The sequence below is a fragment of the Zalophus californianus genome, chromosome 4 (assembly GCF_009762305.2).
Source record: "Zalophus californianus isolate mZalCal1 chromosome 4, mZalCal1.pri.v2, whole genome shotgun sequence".
NCBI lineage: Eukaryota > Metazoa > Chordata > Mammalia > Carnivora > Otariidae > Zalophus > Zalophus californianus.
Genome location: NC_045598.1, coordinates 51927331 through 51941662, shown reverse-complemented (window position 1 = coordinate 51941662; position 14332 = coordinate 51927331). Strand labels below are relative to the sequence as shown.

The 14332-nt window shown below is 35.8% G+C and overlaps 1 protein-coding gene across 2 annotated transcripts in view; it reads right to left on the bottom strand.

The window, feature by feature from the left end:
- EFCAB7 (EF-hand calcium binding domain 7) overlaps positions 1 to 14332 on the bottom strand; it is a 44185-nt gene that overhangs the window by 12390 nt on the left and 17463 nt on the right. For both annotated transcript variants that reach the window (XM_027603353.2, XM_027603360.2), the window contains exons 7-10: positions 9871 to 10012; positions 6255 to 6364; positions 3773 to 3930; positions 3037 to 3170 (exon numbers count right to left, since the gene is read on the bottom strand). In XM_027603353.2, the coding sequence (XP_027459154.2) occupies positions 3037 to 3170; positions 3773 to 3930; positions 6255 to 6364; positions 9871 to 10012 (544 nt within the window). The remainder of the gene's footprint in view (positions 1 to 3036; positions 3171 to 3772; positions 3931 to 6254; positions 6365 to 9870; positions 10013 to 14332) is intronic.

Genomic DNA, 14332 nt, shown 5'->3' with positions numbered 1-14332 from the left:
ATAATACATTTTCTCATTATCAAGGAGGATGGATAAAATTAATATTATGTATGACTAGAAAAATAAAATCTTTGGAACTTAAAAAAACCAATTCTTTGCAGTATTATTAATGTTGGTGAAGGAGCCATTCCCTCCAAATCATTTTTTAAGTCAACCAGACTTGGGGACTTTTTTGTAGCAGGGTATTTAAGGTTCTTCAATTTAACTGCCTGGGTGTGAAACTCAGCTGTGAAATCTTCTTGCTATTTGATCAGGTGACTTACCCTCTTTGATTCTGTTTCCTTATCTGTCTTTCTGGTTTTGTTTTTTTTTTAAAGATTTTATTTATTTATTTGACAGAGAGAGAGAGCACAAGCAAGGGGAGTGACAGGCAAAGGGAGAGGGAGAAGCAGGCTCACTGCTGAGCAGAGAGCCTGATGTGGGGCTCGATCCCAGGACCCTGGGATCATGACCTGAGCCAAAGGCAGACGTTTAACTGACTGAGCAATCCAGGTGCCCCCTGTTTCCTTATTTGTAAAATGAAAAATAACAGGACATACCTCAGAGAGCTGATGTATAGAAGTAGTTCCAACTGGGGACACCAGGTGGCTCAGTCGGTTAAGCATCTGACTCTTGATTTCAGTTTAGGTCATGATCTCACGGTTGTGAGATTGAGCCCCGCATTGGGCTCTGTGCTGGGTGTGGAGCCTGCTTAAGATTCTCTCTCTCTCCTTCTCCCTTTGCCCCTCCCCCCACCTCTCTAAAAAAAAAAGAAGTACTTCCAACTGGTACATGGTAAATTCTCAAAAAAATGTTAACTATCAATTCTACCAGTTAAATTATTATTTTTTTTAAGTAGGCTCCACATGGGGCCTGAACTCACGACTCTAAGACCAAGACCTGAGCTGAGATCAAGGGTCAGATGCTTAACTGAGTCAGCTAGGCTCCCCCAATTTAATTATGAAACTCAAATTTTATTCATCAAAAACTTTACCATAAGAAAATTCTAATTATGATTCACTCTTATTGAATGTGCTCTAGTGCCAACAATAATCAGAAGATTATATCATTCTTTTTTTTTAAAGATTTTATTTATTTATTTGAGAGATAGAGAGCACAAGAGGGAAGAGGGTCAGAGGGAGAAGCAGACTCCCTGCTGAGCAGGGAGCCCGACGTGGGACTCGATCCCGGGACTCCAGGATCATGAACTGAGCTGAAGGCAGTCACTTAACCAACTGAGCCACCCAGAAGACTATATCATTAAAGTTGTAAGATGATTATATTGTCCTAATAAAATATATAATGATATCAATCTTGTTATTCAAAGTTTAATAGTATAAATCAATATGCATTTCTTGTTCCTGATTATACTATATAAACTTTCAGTTAAAAAGAGATATATTTCTGCGGGGCGCCCAGGTGGCTCAGTCATTAAGCGTCGGCTTAACGACTGAGGGTCCTGGGATCGAGCCCCGCACTGGGCTCCTTACTTGGCAGGGGGCCTGCTTCTCCCTCTCCCACTCCCCCTGCTTGTGTTCCCTCTCTCGCTGTGTCTCTGTCAAATAAATAAATAAAATCTTTTAAAAAAAAAGAGAGATTTTTGAAAATTTTGTATTAATAATATTTCTACTTTATTTGCTGTTTCGATAGATTTATCAGACTCCCACCTGGCTCGCTGACTTTGCCAAGCTCAGACCATTTTAAGAACCAAAGGACTAGACACACTACTAGCCCAGTGACACTGATACGTGAGTTAATCTGTCTCCTGGCTGCATTCTGGCCTTCTTATTCTGTGATCTATAGTTGGCTATGGCTTTTTGGTTTTCTCCTTTGATCTTTCAGTCCTTGGCTTAAATACATAAGTCCTGCCCTCTTCTCAGACGTCTCCTAAGAGATAACAGAATTTATCTCATCCTCAGTATTTTTCTTTGTCCATCTTGGTATTTTTGGTTTCCATACCTCCATGATGTACTTTCTTAATTCAACTCAAACACAAAAAACTAAAGAATTCTTAACATATATAAAGAACTTCCTGGAGGGGCGCCTGGGTGGCTCAGTGGGGTAAGCGTCTGCCTTCGGCTCAGGTCATGATCCCAGGTCCTGGGATGGAGCCCCATATTGGGCTCCCTGCTCCGCGGGGAGCCCGCTTCTTCCTCTCTGCCCTGCTCGTGCTCTCTCTCTTGCTATCTCATCTCTCTCTCAAATAAATACATAAAATCTTAAAAAAAAAAAAAAGAACTTCCTGGAAACTGCTTAATTTTTAGTAAAACTCTAGCCTATTAGTTCTTTGCTGCCTTCTCCTGGGCACAGTTCAGGGCTCTTGACCACTTCAGTCCCATTAGTATCAAGAGCTGGGACAAAATTTTTTTCCATTCTAAGCTCTAAAGAGCATAGGCTAAAAATGAAGTTACACTTAAGTAATTGATATTTTCTTTTAACTTAAATACTATACCAACTATCAATTTAAGGAAAACAAATATTTATGTTTTTATGGTCTATAAACAATGTTATTACTTTCTTAAAAAAAAAGATTTTATTTATTTGAGAGAGAGGGAGTGCGTGAGCATAGTACGAGCGGGAGGGAAGGACGGAGGGAGAGGGAGAAGCGGGATCCTCTCTGAGCAGGGAGCCCGATGTGGGGCTCCATCCCAGGACCCTGGGATCATGACCTGAGCCGAAGGTAGACGCTTAACGACTGAGCCACCCAGGAGCCCCACAATGCTATTACTTTTTTAACTGTCCTAATTGCCATAATAGTCTATGGAGAAGTTTGATACTCTACTTCTTAAGGATGGAAGGATACTACATATTTTTTTATATATCCACTAAGAAAAGGAAAAGTGCAGGGTGCCAGGGTGGCTCAGTCAGTTAAGCAGCTGACTCAATTTCAGCTCAGGTCATGATCTCAGGGTTGTGGGATCAAGCCCCACATCAGGCTCTGCACTCAGCACTGAATCCGCTTGTCCCTCCCTCTCCCTCTTCCCACTTGCTCTCTCTCTCTCACATAAATAAATAAAATCTTTAAAAAAAAAAAAAAGGAAAAAGACAAGTGCTTACCACGGCAGACAGCCCAAGCATCTTCATCACATTTCTCACCACTTGTTCTCAATTCAAAAAAATTATATTCTTCAAGGCTTAGAAGACCATTTCCATCTAAATCAATTACTTCAAATATATCTGATAAAGTTGACCTAAAATTATAAAAATAGGAAATTGTCTTCAAGGCAACTAGACTAAAATGAAGTTATATCAAGGCATCAATTTTTGTGAACTTAATGTATCCAGATATATTTCTTACTAAGTCTACTATGAGATAAACAAGCTTCTAAAACAACCATAGTATCTCAACACATAGTAGGACCTCAATGAAAAGTAATTCTCTCCTTCTTTTCTCCTTTCTCCAATCTACTTTCTTCTCCTTCTTCTACCAGACATTAATGTATATATCTAGCGTATGAGAGAACCACCTAAGTATTTGGATTTCATATTTGACAGTTATCTAAATTAACGGTGCAACTAGCAGGATCTATTTCTAAGGCAGGGCCTAGTCAGGTAGAAATCTGTAGATGTATGACTAAAGTTGACTTGCCAAATGTGTGGAACCCAGAAATGAATGGCAATCCCAGATCTGTGAATGGAAAATCACTTTCAGATGCCCAGTGAATGAGTTGAGTTATTGAATTAGAATCTGGGGGTAGGGGTGGTGGCTGGCCAAAGGAAAGGATGGAAGACAGGCTATTCATCTATAACCTGTTTAGATGTTATAGTTCTAACCTGAATAAACAAAACTTACCTAAATTCCTTTGTAAGAAATAATTCCCCTGTTCCATCTCTATACACAAGTTGGGCCTCTTCAGTTATTGGTTTTATTTCTTTCCTCAGCCTACAGCCAGTTGTGGAAGGAATTAACCAGTAAATCCCAGGTCCTAGTTCACCGGTCCACCCAAACATCTTTTCTCAAAAGAATTAAAAAACAACAACTACCATGAGTCTTAATGACTTTTGATTTTTCTTCTGAAAGAGAAGCGTTAGAAGTAATTTATCAATATTCACCAAGTCTATTATGCTTCTATCAATCTTTTATGGGCTTCAAAATCTCTTTATTAATGGTAGCCCTGGCACAAGATCATTAGATGTAGTTCATAATATATTTTTAAAAACAAATGCTTAATACTATAATAGGTAAGAAGTTATATAACTTCTAAATCTTCCCCAATAAAAAAACGTTTGTGATGCAAATATCTTCAACAGGAAGCAGAGATCTTAGAATAATTTTTCAGTTACAATTCCCTAGTTTGATTCAAACATAAACATGTGATTTGTAATTAGATTTCAATAACCAAAAGTAAAAATTAAATATATTTCAAGAGTTCACTACTTGTATGAACTAGCCATATTTTTAAGAGTCCAATAATATAGACAGAAGCACTGGAATTTTACTATTATTTATGTAATATGGACTATAAAACAAGATGGTAGAATCCCAGATAAACCTACCTTATACAAAATTCTTTTCCATCACAGTATATTTATAATGAGTGCCAGGACATTTGCATAGGAAATATTTTATTCTCCTGTTTCATAAAAGAAAGTATAATGGCATCTCTCTATGGACCTTCTAGGTGTGTTCTGGAACCAAACAGCTACCTATAAAGCCTAGGGGTTATCTCTGTCAAATACATTAAATCTAAGCATTTTCTCATCGTTTATAACAGCTAAGCAAACAGCTATTTGCCCTTCAGCACAGAATCGCCCTAGGGAAGGAATTCTATTCAGTGTTGTGTCCAAAAACTTTCAAAATGCAGATGTATTTTAGGTCATCCTGGGGACTCATACACAAAATAAAGTTGCTTATCAACTGAATTCTGGTTCAGCCCTATTTCTGCCCTTACAAGTCAGAGGAACCATAATCATCCTAAAGTAACTACATCTTATCTTGATACAAGAAGCAATCCAATAAAACCAGGGTCATTTTGAAGACTAAAGATTGGCCAAATCCCTCCTTGGGAAACCGTAATCGTGTAAATTGGCCAGATGTAGGCTGATTTCCAGGAGTGAGAAGCAGTTCCTGCTGCTTCCTAATACATGTTACCCCATGAACTTCCCTTATCTCCACATATAACCTTGAACTGCCACTGTGGATGGCAAATGGAAAGTCTTTCATGGGCACAAAACTCTTCTTAAAGAAAATGATTGTGAAACTAAAACTAAAACTAAAAATCCCTTGTAAATATGACATATTACAGAAAAACAGAAGCCGATATAGTAAAAAGGTAAATAGAAACTCATTCAAAGTTTATTACAGGCTTGCTATGTACTAACATTTTTATACATGCAATATCATAAGAAAGTAATTTTATCCAAAACAAAATGGGAACAGCTATTGTTTTAGACAATGCTTTATCTTGAACTTAACTTTGTAGTCAGTTCTGAAGAAGAGTTTCGTCAAAACATTAACTTCTGTCATTTTATTTGTTTCTTGCCTATAACTATTCTTGTCTGTTAGGAAGCCTACAATAAAGACTTTTATATAACATTCCATCAGGGAAATGTTTGTCTGTCGTTGGACCCATATAAAGATTAAATATGATATTGCAGTAAGCCCTTGAATAGTATTATTCCTGTTGTTGTATAGCAGATGTATTTTGTAGTCCTCATAAAATAAATAGCCACAGTTATGTATGTGCCTCACATATTTGACCTCTGAGTAAATATATAATTAGGAAAGATCAGAACAACCCCAGGGGCAACATATAAAATCATTTAAAAGCATTCCTTTAGATCAATCTATTTTTGAACCCTATAATATGAGTCAAGCCTGAGGATAATAACCTTCAAGTTTTTCTTTTTTGCAGTACTTGTATAAGAAACACAAACATTTAAAGCAACTTTTCCAAAGTCTTAAATTGCTAGTATTTAGGGAAAAAAATCCACTGGCATCAATCATTTTTATTGCATATGAAAAAAATGTTCACATGTGAGACATCTGGGCATTTAGAGAAGAAGAAAGTGAAGTAAAATGTCACACAACTTATAAGTTATGAAGCCAAGACTACTAATCAATCCTCAGCTCTTAATCTCAGCAAACAAGAAAAAAATCCATCACAATTAATAAAACACATATAATATGCATAGTGCTTAAGTACTGTATATACCCTAATTGGAGGGGAAGATACAAAAGTTAAGAACAAACGAATATAGAAAAACTATTATTTTCCCCAAACCTGAGTTCATATCATATTTTTAAATTAAACATAGGAAATAAATATGTATACTTCTCTATTTCGTAGTTCAGTAAAACACATGAGTTGTAGATTTGCTTGACTCTCATTTTCCTTAAGAATATACAAGGCAGTATCAACTGATAACCAAGGGGATGGTTTTCCTATAAACAAAAAACCCAAACATCTTAAAGTAAGTCAATTACTACTTGCTCTTTCCTATCTTTTTAAAAAAGCAGTTGGTGGTTTCTTTCCCCTTTGGAATTTTTTTTCTTTTAGAAATACATAACGCATTTTTATACAGAAACATCATAGCATTTGTAACTATATACAGTGAGCTTGCTAGAAATATTGTTTATACCTACTTTCTAAATATCATAACTTTTCTTAAATTTATCAGAAAGCTAAGGTTGCAAGGCAACAAAGTAGCCTGAAATCCAAGGAAAAACAAACCCTTTAGGGAGAGATGAGGTTCAAGCACTAGCTAACCTGTGGAATGGCACTGGAGGAAAAGATGTTAGACACCATCTATGTGCTGGCAACTCCATAATTTATATCTCCAGCTAGAACTTTGAACTTTAGACCCATATAATCAACTGCCTATTTGACATTTCCACTTGAATTTCTAGGTCTAAAACTGACCTTCCCCAACTCCTTAAAAAAAAACAAAACAAAACTGCCCATCTATATTCTTCTCTCTCTCTGTCTCAGTAAATAGTAATTCATCCTTCCAGTTGCCATGCTTCCAATCAAGCCAAAAATCTTGAAATCATCTTTAATTTTTTTCTTCTCTCGAATATGATAGCCAATCTTCAGGAAATCCTGTGGTTTAACCTTCAAAATATATCCAGAATCTCTACTTTTTATCACTTCTACATTTCTGGTTCAAAGTATCATCAGTACCCTCCTAGAAGTCTGCAGGAGCATCAAAGCTGGACCCCTTGCATTCTCTTGGGTCCCCTTCCATCTATTTCTAATATAACAACCTGACTGCTCTTGTTAAAATATGTCAGATTATGTCCTGTCTCTATTCAAAATCCTCTCATGGAGTTGAGAGTTGGAATAATGTTGCTCCCACCCTAACAATAAGAAACAGTACATGAACTAGAAAATCATAATTTTTTCTTGAACTCATCAGAGCTGAGGTTCCAGGGCAATCAAGTAGTCTGAAATCCAAGAAAAGACACACACTTCCAAGAAGAGATGAGATACAAGCACTCACTTATCTGTGGTGCAGCACAGAAGACAAGATGTCAGGCACCATATAAATGGAAAAAGAAGAGAGAGAGCAGAAGAGGTATTTGAAGAAATAAAGATGGAAAATTTTTCTAAAAATAATGAAAGACAGTAAGTCAAAAATCCAAGCAGAATAAATACAAACAAACACACTCCACAATAACAGCACCAACAAGAAAAACAAAAGCACCTAGACACATATTCAAACAGTTGTAAATTAAAGATGAAGAGAAAACCGTGAGAGCAGCCACAGGAAAAATCCTCCTAAGGTTTTTCATTTCTCTCAGAAGCCCAAGTCTTCATTATGGCAAAAACAAACCAAAAAACAATTGTCCTGGTTCCTCCCTGTCTTCATCTCCTACTTCATTCTTTCATTCTCCTACCTCGTTCTGGCCATTCTAGTCACCTTGTTGTTCTTCTACCACCAGGCACACTCTCACCTCAGAGCCTCTGACAGAGTATTTATTCCCTCTATGTGGAATGCTCTGCCACCTCCACTCTTCACTCTTCACCCATCCCTTCCACCAGCTCTACATCGACAAAGTTTACTGCCTGGCCTTCTGTGGAAGACAGCAGAAATGGCTACCCTCTCTGTATTCACAGCACATCGCAATGTGACTTTGCGGCTCCTCCATCAGGAGATCAGGTCTATTTCTCTGTCTTATAAATCTGGACTTGCCCTGTTACTTGCGGTGAACAACAGAATATAGCAAAAGTAATGTGCCGCTCACTTCTGAGCCCAAGCCTCAGGAAGCCCTAAGTGCTTCTGCTTTTTCTTTGAGATCCCTGTTACACCAAGAGAACAAGTCCAGGCTAACTCACTAAGAAGGTAAGAGATTATATGGGGCAGAGTCAAGCTGTCCCAGCTGAGACCTCACAGAGAGCCCAGCCAACACCAATAAAGCCAGCAATGAGCTAACCTGCCTCTGATCACAGATGCATGAGTGAGTCCTACAGAGAAAAGCAAAGCCCAGCTCAAAACAAAATAACTATCTAGCAAACCTGCTTACTAGTGAACAATTGTTTCATTGTTTTAAGCCACTGACTTTTGGGGTAATTTCTTATATAGCAGTTGATAATTGATACACCTCTTTCAAAGTCTTTGCTCAAATGTCAACTTCTTAATGAAGCATACACTAACCACTCCATTTCAGTGGCAACTCATATTCCCTCAGCCTTCACAATGCCCAATCCCTATTTTTCCCATAGGATTTATCACTTTCTAACATACCATGTCATTTACTATTTATTATGTTTTATTATTTATTGTTAGTTTCCCCCACTAGAATGTAAGTTCATAAAGACAACGATTTTTGTTTTTGTACTTTGATGTATCCTAAGCACCTAAAATGATACTTGATATATAAGGCCCTCAATAAATAATTGATAAGTAAGTGAATAAAGTATCTTCTTCATAAGACTATGGAGAATTAATATCTGCATTGAATATGCAGGCCTATCTTGATACCTTTATCTGAAAAAAATGATTATTGTAATTGTCACTTAAAAGTATCAACCATCAAATGTTTTAAGTATCCCATAAGATATACAGTGAAAACTTTTAGAATCTCTACTTTAGGAAGCAAAAAGAATGGGGTGGGGAAGAATCCTCTAGTAATAAAATAAACATTTTCTTATATAAACATAATAAAAAAATAAAAATTGATACTTAGAACAATCAACATTAAAAGGATATCTAGTGAAAGCACCCTTATAGACATTTTCACTAATTAAAAATATAATAGCCATGAGCGCCTGGGTGGCTCAGTCATTAAGCGTCTGCCTTTGACTCAGGTCATGATCCCAGGGTCCTGGGATCAAGCCCTGCATCAGGTTCCCTGCTCTGCAGGAAGCCTGCTTCTCCCTCTCCCATTCCCCCTGCTTGTGTTCCTGCTCTCGCTCTCTCTCTCTGTCAAATAAATAAATAAAATCTTTAAAAAATATGTATATAATAGCCATCTTAGACACTAGATTAATTTGCATCTAACATTTATATAAAAAAAAAACAATATTACCATGAATGCAAAGATGATTAATAAAGGTTGTCTGCAGTTCATATCGCCCCAAATTATGTTCCTATAGAACTTCTCTTAAACATATTAATTTAAAAAATTGACAAATGGAAAAGTTAAAACTTAATTAGTAAATAAAAAGTTAATTCTATGTCATGAAGAAACCAGGGTACACTTTGTTCTTGTTTTTAAATGAATTAAAATAAAACATGTTTTAAACATAACGAAAAGCAACTTAAATACTTTGTGAAATATGATAACACAGTCCAAGTATAAGCTAATGCTTTCTTTCTTCAAGTATCTGTAACCATGTTTCTTAGGTAGATTATTTTCTTTACTAAGACTACCAAATATTTACATAAGTATTTTCAAAGAGCGCATAAATTGAAATTTTAAAAATACATGAAAAACTTAAAACTTACCTTCAACTTGACTCAGGTTTAATGGTTTAATTGTTAGATAAACCATGGATCTCTGAGCTATTTGCATCCAATATTGATGACTAATGATTTCACCATCTTCTTCTAAGAAAAAGCAACCTTTTGATTGTACACATTGCCACTCCTGAAATGAAGGAAAAAAGTTTTTTTTCAAACACTTATTAAATGTTTCCAGCATGCAGAGTAATAAAGAGAAACCTGAGGAGGATATAAAAGAAATGTCAAATAGAGCACTGACCTCTAGGAATTTGTGACATCATTAAGAGGTAAAACAAACAAACAAACAAAAAACCGGCCTAACACAATTCAATTATAATTTACAGTAGTACATGGTTAGAACAAGAAAATAATCACATGTGCAAAATAATAACTCTAGTTCCTAAAATAATGCCTGGCACATTGTAGGTATTCAATAGTGTCTGACTGATGGGGGGTGGTGGGCATCGATATAAACTGGGAGGGCAATCTATGAACCGTATCTCGAAGGATTAGCAGAATTTAGATAATGAAAAGCTAGGAAAAGACATAATGGAAAAAAGAAATAAGAGAAATGAAGTTCATGAGAGTGGGAGAAGTACTAAAACAGAGTAATAAAATAAATAATTAAATAAATAAATAAACAAAAATGCTGCTATGGGGGCACCTGGGTGGCTCGGTTGGTTGAGTGTCCGACTCTTGGTTTTGGCTCAGGTCATTATCTCATGGGTCACAGGATCAAGGACCCTCCCCACCTCCCACCCTGAGTCAGACTCTGCTCTGCGAAGTCCGCTTGAGGATTCATTCCCTCTGCCCCTCCCACCACTCATGTGCTCTCTCGCTCTCTCTCTCTCAAATAAATAAATAAATCTTTTTTTAAAAATGCTGCCACAATAATTAGGGCAGGATTAGTGCTTGGAACATAGTAAAAATGACTAAGGGCCACTAAAACTGATGTTGAAAGGAAAAGTGACGACTTTGTATTTAAAAGTTAAAGTACATGACAACCAAAATAACTGTTTCAAGTCCAGGTAACTAAAAGAATACTGAGTAAGTTTTACAGCTGTAACAAAATGCTCATAAACATCAGTTTTGAGAAAGACATCTATACGATTAGTCCTGCTATTTCTGGTTAGCCAAATCCCTTCTGGTCAAAACTAATAGCTCCGGGATCTCTTAAGTTTTAAATAAAACTCGAAGATGATGCTATATGCAGAAAGTAAAAAAACTGTCCATTGAAGATATAAGAAATTGTGCCATTGCCATAAATGTGTACAAAAATGCTCTTCAATTAATCATTAGTAGATTTGTCTACCTATAATGTATAACATATTTCTGTTCTATTCCTAATGACTTCCAAACATATTTACATGGTTTTGAAATGACTTTTTAAAAAAGAACTTTGGTTTTTTGTTTTTTTAAGATTTTATTTATTTGAAAGAGAAAGAAAGCTAGAGAGGGAACACAAGCACTGGGAGTGGGAGAGGGAGAAGCAGGCTCCCGGCTGAGCAAGGAGCCTGATGCGGGGCTTGATCCCAGGACCCTGGGATCATGACCTGAGCTGAAGGCAGACGCTTAACGACTGAACCACCCAGTTGCCCCATAAAAAAGGATTTTGAAAAATTATCTGGGAGGATATTTAAATAATAAGCTCAAGGCTTTAATCATATTAAGGAAGCTACCGAAAAGGTATGCATTAGCTGTATACAATAATATAAAAAATACGAGTAGTCCATTATAGAATTATTTACTATGGCACTAAAAAGGTGAGAACAAACATAATTTACACTGAGAATGATTTCTCACCCACTTTTTTTAAAGGCTAAATAATCCTAAATGTATTTATATGTAATTTTTCCATTGTATAAATGGTAATTATTTTCATATTTTATATTATTTTCATAGAACCAAAATAAATTTAAAATTAGAAACTTAGAAATAGGGGGAAAAAAACTCCATAATTCTACCATCCTAGTTTGATTTCTATGTAATCCTTCCTAAGACTGGCCTTAGATAGAAACCTATTTTTTATATCCTAATTAACATTATTTTGTTATATCTTTTCTATTTAATGTTATATCCAAAATATTTTGCTATTAAAAAATAAGAACAAAGTTGGAGGACTTACATGTCCTGATCTAAAAAAAATAAAAATAAAAAATAAAAAATAAAAAAACTCACTTCAAAGCTACAGTAATCAAAACAGTGTGATAGTGGCATAAGGACAAATATATAGACCAATGAATAGATAGATAGCCCAGAAATAAACTCTCACATATGTAATCAAGTAGTTTTCAACAAGGATGCTAAGACCACCTGGGTAGCTCATTCGGTTAAACCCCTGACTCTTGGTTTTGGCTCCGGTCATGGTCTTAGGATCCTGAGATCTAGCCCGGTGTCAGGCTCCACGCTTTGCTCAGAGTCTGCTTGTCCCTCTCCCTTTCCCCTTTACCTCTCCCTCACTTGCCCTCATGCATGCTCTGTTTCGAAAATAAATAAAATCTTAAAAAAAAAAAGGATGCTAAGACCACTCAATGGGAGAAAGGACAACCGCATCAACAAATGAAGCTGGGAAACCTGGATATCCAAGTGCAAAATAATTGATTTGAACTCCTTACACCATATATAAAAATTAACACAAAATGGATCAAGACCTAAATGTAAGTACTAAACTATAAAATTCTAAGAAGAAAACATAGTAGAAAAACTTCATGACATTGGATTTAGCTATTTCTTGGATAGGACACCAAAAACACAGGCCAGAAAAAAATATATAGACAAAAGCTTATCAGTTCCCCCCCAAATTAAACACAGAATTACTATATGATCCAGCAATTCCATTTTTGGATATATATCAAACAGATATTTGTACACCCATCTTCATAGCAGCATTTTTCACAATAGCCAAATGGTGAAAAGAATCCAAATGTCTACTGATGAATGGATAAACAAAATGTGGAATATATATACAATGGAATATTTTCAGCCTTAAAAGGGAATAAAATTCTAACATATGCTGCACATGGATAAACCGTGAAGACATTATGCTAAGTGAAGTAAGCCAAAGGACAAATATTTTATGATTCCACTTATACGAGGTATCTAGATTAGTTAAATTCAGAGACAGAAAGTAGAGCAGTATTTGCCAAGAGTGAAAAGTGGAGGAAATGGGGAGTTACTGTTTAATGGGTAAAGAGATTGAGTTGGGGATGATGAAAAAGTTCTAAAGATGGGTAGTAGAGACGGTTGCACAACAATGTGAATGTACTTAATGCACATAACTATACACTTAAAAATGGTTAAAATGGTAAATTTTATGTTATGTATATTTTGCTACAATGAAAAAAACCATTTTGCTAAGGAATATTTAGTTTTTTCAATTTAACTGGTTCTATAATTATCCATTGAGTTGGTATACCATTACTTATTTCTAAAATGTTGAATATCTAGATCGTTTCTAATTTCTCATCAGTATAAATAATAATAAAATGAAGACTACTTTGTCTAAATACTTTTCCTTTCATGAATAATATCTTTCAAAAGAACTCCCAGGCCACAAGTATGCACACTTTTAAGGCTAATGACATGTTACCATATTGCTTTGTAAAACAGTGATCCAATTTTACAATACCACCAACAATGTATAATGTAGTAATTTTGCCACTACCATAACTTGGTCAGTAGTGTTATCATTCAAAACATTGGGTGGTGGGGGGCACCTGGGTGTCTGTCGGTTAAGCATTCAACTCTTGGTTTGGGCTCAGGTCATGATCTCAGGGTCCTGGGATGGAGCATGGCATAGGGCTGCGTGCTCAGTGGGGAGTCTGCTGGAGATTCTCTCTCCCTCTCCATCTCCTTCTACCCCTCCCCCAGCTCATGCTCTCTGTCTCTCAATTAAAAAAAAATAATAATAAATCTAAAAAAAAAAAACTGGGTGATGGTGGGTAAGCAAGGTGTGGGTACATAAAATATTCATTATAGTATTCCACATATTTTTGTATATGGTGTCGTATCAATTTTTGCATCAATTTACATTTATGCAATAAAATAATAATTAAAATGGTTTTGTAACAATTTCTGCATTAGTTTGAATTTCTCTGATTACTAACAAGGTTGGACTTTTCCCCATGTGTTTATTATTTTTGTCTCCTTTTGTGTGAACTGCCTATTCATCCTCTATTTTCATAGGTCTATCGCAGACTTGATATTTTTGTTACATATTTTAATAAATTCTCTTGACTGTTTTAGATGTTGACTACCCTTTGTAAGCTTTGATGTATGTATTTTCTCTGTTTCTTTACTTTAGTTTTAGTTACTTTTCAACTTATGTAAGTTTTCCATTTTTATATTCATCTTTTCTTTGGAGATTTCTTCTTAAACTGAATTTTAAGAAATTACCATTATTGCTGAACTATGACTTAAGCTTTCAGTCAGTCATTAATCACAAGCACTGTCACACCTTTGGGGT